This window comes from Squalius cephalus, assembly GCF_949319135.1.
Source record: "Squalius cephalus genome assembly, chromosome: 1".
Taxonomy (NCBI): Eukaryota; Metazoa; Chordata; class Actinopteri; order Cypriniformes; family Leuciscidae; genus Squalius; species Squalius cephalus.
In genome coordinates, this window is record NC_137122.1 from 36662641 (window position 1) to 36670524 (window position 7884).

At 39.6% G+C, this 7884-nt stretch overlaps 1 protein-coding gene across 1 annotated transcript; it reads right to left on the minus strand.

Moving 5' to 3' along the window:
* Positions 1-2583: 2583 nt before the first annotated feature.
* Positions 2584-7762, minus strand: cdk5r1a (cyclin dependent kinase 5, regulatory subunit 1a (p35)). Its single transcript, XM_079887794.1, has 2 exons — positions 6930-7762; positions 2584-6268 (listed from the first exon to the last, which is right to left on the minus strand). Exon 2 carries the CDS (start codon positions 6229-6231, stop codon positions 5317-5319), a length of 915 nt encoding a protein of 304 aa, XP_079743920.1. The 5' UTR covers positions 6232-6268; positions 6930-7762; the 3' UTR covers positions 2584-5316.
* Between the last annotated feature and the right edge of the window lie 122 nt (positions 7763-7884).

Sequence of the window (7884 nt, forward strand, 5' to 3'; positions counted from 1 at the left end):
TGGTTCCACAGCACATCATGTTTAGGGGCATGAAAATGTAACGTCAATGTCCCTACACACAGACCGGTGTGTAAAACTCTTGGACATGTTTTAAAGAGTTTATGCCGCAAACTTCACATAGTTTTGAAAATCCAGCATTTAGTTGATACTGGTAAGCGCTATTTGTCACAGTTCTTCCATAAGGGGGTTTGGCATCACAGCCATAGATGTGTATATATACGTGGATGCCACATTTGACCACTCCAAACACGTCGCACACCCGCCATCTTGGAACGGTCAGTGTGTCGTCACTCACAGTAAGAATCAATAATGCCACAACATTGCGCAACTTCTGGTTGTGAAATCGCTGAGATTTAAATTCCCGAAGAAATGGGATAACCTTTCACAGGTGAGATTGTGTTGGTTTGTGTTTTTATGTATTCAATATTACAGGTATTTAATGGTACTTTTTTAATGTTTTTACTTTTACCATAATAACTTTTTAATGTCATGTTAGTAGATGTAGATAATCATACATGCGTCTAACTACGGATGCAGACCGTAAAACACAACTCGCTCTCGAATGTTCACAGACCAGCTGTGACTGTTCCTATATGGTGAACGGCTTATGTATACTGACCCATAGAAACAGTGGCTAATAAGGCATCTATGTACAGGTATGGTCACATCATCTTTGTTTCCAGGCGGACCATTTAAGAACACAACACACATATCTCCTGGAAATCCTGTAGAATTCAACCAATCAGATGACGACTTTGAAACTCCTGAAGTGTTTCCAATTTTGTGTGCCACATTTAGCCAGCAGTCCGTGGGTGTGACGTCTGAGGCTGAGACTAGTAAACAGTAGGCCTGATCTTAGTAGCACAGAAACTGCACACTTCACCTTTAACTTGTCCATTGTATTAACTTAAAGGGTTAGTTCACCCAAAAATGAAAATTCTGTCAGTAATTACTCACCCTCATGTTGTTCCAACCCCGTAAGACCTTCGTTCATCTTCGGAACACAAATTAAGATATTTTTGATTAAATCTGAGAGCTGGATCACTTCTCCATAGGCTGCTAGGTGACCGAAACTTGCTGGCCCAGAAAAGTTATAAAAGAGATCGTTAATATAGTCCAAGTGACTACAGTGGCTCAATCTTAAGTATATCAAGCGACGAGAATACTTTTTGTGCGCAAAAACAAACAAAAATAACGACTTTATTCCACTATTCATTTCCTTCTCTCTGGGCCTCTAGTTGGTTCACGTAGTGTTTTTGCGTAGCGCGTCTGTGTTACACGTCACCACGTAGGCTCACAATTGGCCGAAGCTGGTCATGTGTGTGATGCGTGATGACGTGCAACACAGACGCGCAGCGCAAAAACACTACGAGGCCCAGAGAGAAGGAAATGTATAGTGGAATAAAGTCGTTATTTTTGTTTGTTTTTGCGCACAAAAAGTATTCTCGTCGCTTGATATACTTAAGATTAAGCCACTGTAGTCACTTGGACTATATTAACGATCTCTTTAATATCTTTTCTGGGCCAGCAAGTTTCGGTCACCTAGCAGCCTATGGAGAAGTGATCCAGCTCTCAGATTTAATCAAAAATATCTTAATTTGTGTTCCGAAGATGAACGAAGGTCTTACGCGGTTGGAACAACATGAGGGTGAGTAATTACTGACAAAATTTTCATTTTTGGGTGAACTAACCCTTTAATTTCATGCTTACAGGTAAGCCACAGTAAATATTTTGCAATTGTGCAATCCCTCTGGTGCTCTTCGGTCATTTCTGACCGGAAAATGTTCTGTTTTGAATTTCACAGCTTCATTGGAATGGTACGATACTTGGTGACTTTTATGACATTTGTAATGTGAACACAAAAAATAATTGAGGGCATTATTCGAGCAGGCTAAGCAGTCGTAAAAAAAATAGTCACACTTGTGTTCTTCAGTCAAAAATCAGAGAATTTAGAGAATTCAGCGTTGTCATAAATTCAGAGAATTTTTGTGTGTACAATCTACAAATCGGCCACGATAACAAGTGCTACACCCAAATAAGGAGCACCAGAGGGTTAAGGCCGTTTTACATGGTATGCAATAACCGCAAATTCCTAGTTCTACAGGTAGCAGAGCAGAGGCGGCACTGTATATATAGCATTCACAGGCTGTTACAAGAGTTCAAATTACTCACGGTTCGGTTTTTGTCGTGGTTTTAGGGTCATACTTTCGGTATGGTTCGGTATGTGCTGTGTTCAGGAAAAAATACTGTCAAATGAAAATAAAAATAAATAATAAAACTACAAGCAATAGCACAAATAAAATAAACAGTGCTTTTCAGGTTTTTCAGGTATCTAACAATAGTTTTTAGGTACAGAAACTGAATGAAGTAATCAAATGTAAAATAACTTTGCATAATCTTCACTGTATAAATTAAATTAAAAAAATCATTATTAAAGTTACAAAAGCTTTTTAGTCAAGAGCAGAGAGTGATTTCCTTGTCTTTTGTTCCTTGAAATATAATTTGCACGAGAGTATATGTGTGTGTGCGAGAAATGAATTAAGTTGTGCATCAGGCATAAAACAGAAAACAAAGACACATAATCAATGTTTTTGCTTGCAAATGCACATTTTTATATAAAGTAGATAGAAGAGTTGACCAAAGTCATTGCACAAACTCATATTCATACACACCCATATAACAGATTGCTTCTTTAAATATATCATAGATACACATTTTTGTTTCATTTTGATCAACAAAATTCACACAACGTGAAACATAAGGAAAAGAGAAATTCATATTTCAGTCTCTTTGTTGCTATACAATTTTTTTCTTGTTGAAGATTGTTACATCAACCACAAAAAATGTATGAAACATAATAACACAATTTTGCCTCTTTTATTAGGCTATCTATGACAAGAACAAAGTTGCTGTATAGCCCTCCTTCAAACCTTTACTGTGACAGTCAGTTATCATCACATCCAGTAACCCATTCTACCAATGGAGCCATTTGTTGTAGTAGCATCAACACATGTACAGTCTTTTTTGCCCTATATGTACAGAACTTCACTACATTCAGCTAACCAATGAGAAGGCTCTTGTCATGGGTAAAACGTGATCTTTGCATTATTAGCACCAGTGTTTTATCAGAATGAGGCCAGACACAAAATATGGGGGATAAATGTGAATGCGTTGTCATCAGAAAATGATCAGAAATATAAATAATCCCATATAGAAACAGAAAGAAAAAACTATTTAACAGACAAAAGACAAATAAATGGATTTAAAGACTGTTGTCTGTTGGCTTTTGTCTGTCATTGATCTTTAAACTTCAGTTGTGCGTATTGCTAAACGTAGTGCAATCAGGTCACAGACGACCTGCCATCTAAATTGACTTGATCAGTTTGTGTGTATCCAGGTAACTAATCTTAGTATCTTACATGTCGTCATTTGTATAATGAAAAACTGCTGTACTTTTTTTATAGAGGCCTCTTAAGACTCTCAAAAATCTATTTAAGCGCCTCTTTGTAAATGTTAATATTACACCTGTGAACTGCTTTAAAGTCTCCCTCTTTAATCACTGTTGATCATCTTTAACAAAAACTGTGCTTGTCATCAAGTCACATATTAAGTTTGAATAGTGAGCAATGTATGGAGAAACGCTGATGAATATGTATCTCTCGTTCACAGGAAGGACAGCACCTCGTTCTCAAGATGATTACTAATTACATCACTTCAAAACGACTCATCAGCAACATATCTACAGTTAACACTGGTTTGCAATGTGTCATAACATGTAAAATTGTGCATAAATCAAAGCAGGCTCTCAAATTTTGCGAGACAGCATACAAATACAGAAAAGAAAATAACAAAGAAGCTTGTTGAGCAAAATTAACATTTTTGTGAGTTCTTTTAAACTTAAAACTGTGACAACATTATTTATAGTTTATTTTGCACGTGACCCTAGCACTATTTTGTTTCGCACCATCTTTTAGAGCTTTTGTCTGATATGTATTTAAGGGCATTTTGTGTTTTTTAAAATAACTGTTTGTTTTATGCATAATTATTATGAAAATAGTACTCCAGACCTAGAATGGACTGAAAGCAATGGCAAGTTTGTAATAATAAAAGCAATATTTTCTTTCTTTTTTAAACAAAATATTTGTAACATTGAATGTCCCCTGCTCAAGTCTTTCCATAATGTCTCTTCTCCTTTGTTCCTTATAAAACATCCCTTTCCTTATGAGAAGGCTACACAAGCTTAGTGTACTTCTGGCTGACTTTTAGAACTTTTATGGCACATCATTTTTGGAACACTGTCCAAAAGAACATCATACAAAAAATTGTGACCGTCAAATCATAAAACAAAGATCTTTTAAAAGGTGTGTGGTTGGTCAAGAAGCATGCATTAACACCCGTATAAGAACATACAGCACTTGCTGTTGAAAATACATAAAATATCTACCTCTCTATTTGTTTGTTTCCCGTTAGAGATGTCGGTTCTTTTCACGATGTCAATAGGTAGCGCAACATGGAAAACTGTCTCCTTCTCGAGGTGAAAGATTCTGTTATGTTGGAAGCAGTGCAGTCGGTTCTTCGTCACAAATCATTTTAGCTCATATATCATCATCTATTTCCTTCATATGTCATTAACAACAACAACTGATGTACGTTTGTACAGACCACCTCATGAAATGCCCTTGAACCTGCAGCAGTTTAAGACCCAGACCTTCTTGAAGGCCACTAAGATATGCTAAACAAACGTAACATGTTGAAAAAGTGATGCCATGCAAGAGCAGCAGTTCATGGTCCTCATATATCTGTGTAGGATTTATGTGAATGTAAAGTCAAACTAGAGTCTTTGGTTTGTATAATTTTGAAAGTGTTGCAAACTTGGCTCTCGTTTTTTAACTAATACTAAGCTGTAAGAATACAGCACAAGCTGAGCTTTTTTCTTTATTGTGAGTCAAGAAGCATTTTTATTGGGACTCATAAAAACTGCTGCTCATGTTTGTGTTTGGATGGAATCACTTGGAAAGGTCAACATGCTGCCCATTCGGGAATATCCTGCAGTTGATTCACTGACCTCAGAAACGCCACACGACCAGTCAAAGAACACATTGTTGGCTGGCAAGGTGTTGTCCTGCATCTTGGTCAGACCTTAAGGGTTTAGAATGGCTGATCCAATCGCATTCATTGCTACAAATAAGCTTCAAAATCTATGCTTTTTAATACTAATAATAACACTAAAGTTTTTGTTTAAAAAAAAACTTCTTTTTTTCTGTGCACAAAACCTTTTTATGCACAGTTTTTCCTGTTTATGCACAAGCGGCTCACTTATCGATCAAGGCCGATAAGTAGCCGGCTGTCCTCCTCCTTTTGAATTTCGTTTTTCAGGTCAGCGAAAACCTGCGTGAAGTAATGCGGGTCAGAGTTAAGCTGGAGCATTTTGCTACTCATGCGGTTGATGATCGCCAGACTGCGATTCCAAAAGGCGTCCTTATCCGTCTCCACCAGGAAGGGCTTGAGCGGGTAGGAAATCTCGTTTCCCATGTAGGAGTAGGACAGGTAGAGGCAGGTGAGCAGCTCGGCCTGCAGCTCACGTTCGCTGGACACCTCGCCCGAAATGACCTCGCGGCAGAGCATATAGAGGAAGACCACGTTAGCTGGGGTGATGAAGCCCTGGTCCTGCCAACCTTGCAGCAGAAGGGACCGGTCCACGCTGCGCAGCCACAGAACAGGGTCGGCGGGAGAGAGGCGCTTCAGTCGGTAGCAGCGTCGGCACAGGAACTCGCCCAGACTTCTCAGAAGCTCGCTGGTGGAAGCCTGCACGATCACTCTTTTGGGTGTGCCAGCGTTGGTCGCTTGACCCACTGATCCAGTGATCGAGGTCCTCTTCGCGGTGGAGGCCACATTGGCCGTAGTTTTCGATGTGGGTATGGAGCTCACGGTCGGCTCCTGCGTTAAGCCGGAGAGATTGGCACAGGACTGGGACTTCTTCAGGTTTTGGCTGTTGAGGGTGCCCACGCTCTCTTCATCTTGACTGTCGCCCGACGCCAGCTTCTTAGAGCCTTTCCTCTTGGCCGAAGCCGCCACTATGCGCTTCCACGGCAGGATATTGATGAGCGACTGCCGTTTCAGGCTCTTGTCCTTGGCGTTTTTACTGTTTTGCACAGCTGTATAATTGGGTGGTATTTCATCAAACAGGCCTGCCTTTCGGTAGCTCGGGGAGACTGAGAGAACAGTTCCCATTTTGCCTTGATTATTACAGGGTCTTTATATATGGAATCTGTCCATAAAAGAAATAAATAAATACGAATGTTTAGTGATACAATGGTATTTCATCTAAATAAGCAATGATTTTGATGAAACCACCATCACCATTTAAACACAACATACACACATGCAAAACATAAGCATTTCTCTCTATATATGCTATATTCTATAATATATGTATAGAAAACCAAATTTAAAAATCGTAAAATCGATTTCCCTGTTTTAATGAACTGAACCCCTGGTATCCGATTCACCAGAAGATTCAGCAGAATATGCGAAAGCATCCATCTTAGCTTCAAAATGGAAGGCTAGAATGTAAACACATTCATTCCCAATTCATATCCATTTGCAAGGAAAATCCCTCTCAGTACGTGTTGGAAATGTGAATAATGAATATTTCTACATTTAAGCTACATTTAAGTCGTTTATGTCCTCATGATTTATAAAGCTATTCGAAATATTTAGTGGGTCAACACGAGGTAATGAGAACATCACGCTTCAGACAAAATTACATGTCGTAAATCAAGATAGCATCTTTATAATGACTGGCTCGTGTAGACAGTACAATTGAGTTTTTCACATTTTGTGAACTATTAAGAGCGAACCCTTTAAACGCGTTTTTGAAATTAAGTTCATTTGATTCAATATGGGTTATAAACATAAATGTTGGTTACCTGCTAATCAATGCGTCTTCCTCGCGGTGATAAACGTAGATATAGAAGAAGAAGAATCGGTAAATGTAGAAATATCCGTCGATTATCCCGTTTTTCTCAGAGTGTCGCACTGTGAAACGTGCTCGTCGTTGTCCAAGGTGCTGAAAGGGGGACGTCAGCGATGAAATAATGCTTCTACGTAAAGCAAATATGCAGGATGTTCAGGATTCTCCGGTTGCTAAGGTTACTTCCCAGGATGCACGCCACGTCTTCCCAAATAAACCCTCGATGGCAATTCTGTCGTGTCCCTTTCATCACAATAAATCTCGGGTCTGTTTCACATCTGCCAGCCTGTGATCTTGTTGAACTGCGCAGGCGGGTGAACAGACTAGCTTTGAATATGACTGGAAAAGCTTAAAAATAAAAGTCCGTGTCAGACTAATCCTTAAGTAAATGCGATGAATTGCGTTCATTGACCGCTGTTTATTTATATTTTAGAGAGAGAAAGGCATTGGCCTCTCTTGGTGATGCTGAATCTCAGATGGGTGGGAACTTGGCAGTGGCTGAGCTCCCTCTAGTTATCTGTCCATGCTCTGAAATCGCTCACCAGCATCTTTTATAGCGATTCCTAAGCTTGACCATAAGGTCGTCTACCTTTCATGGTCAAGCTATAGGAATCGCTATAATTTAACTTCATACGCCCTGTCTTTACATGAAATGCCAGCTGTTGGCAGATTACAATCTTTAATCAAGATCCAGAGAGTGTGGAAAGTCTCACACACTGAACGCTCGAGACAGATTAACTTCAATCCTGATGTGCAGTAATGTCGCCGAGGCTTTGTAGTCCTCAGTGTGGCGCAGACATGAATGGGCAACCCAACACCCCCCCCCTCCCTCCCTCCCCTCCCTCCCTCCCCTGATCTCTCTCTCACACCCACTCACACACTCTCTCAATCTCTCATGCTTATCCAATCAT

Coding starts and splice junctions, on each gene's coding strand:
- cdk5r1a (XM_079887794.1), bottom strand. CDS start 6,231: ATGGGAACTGTTCTCTCAGTCTCCCCGAGCTACCGAAAGGCAGGCCTG.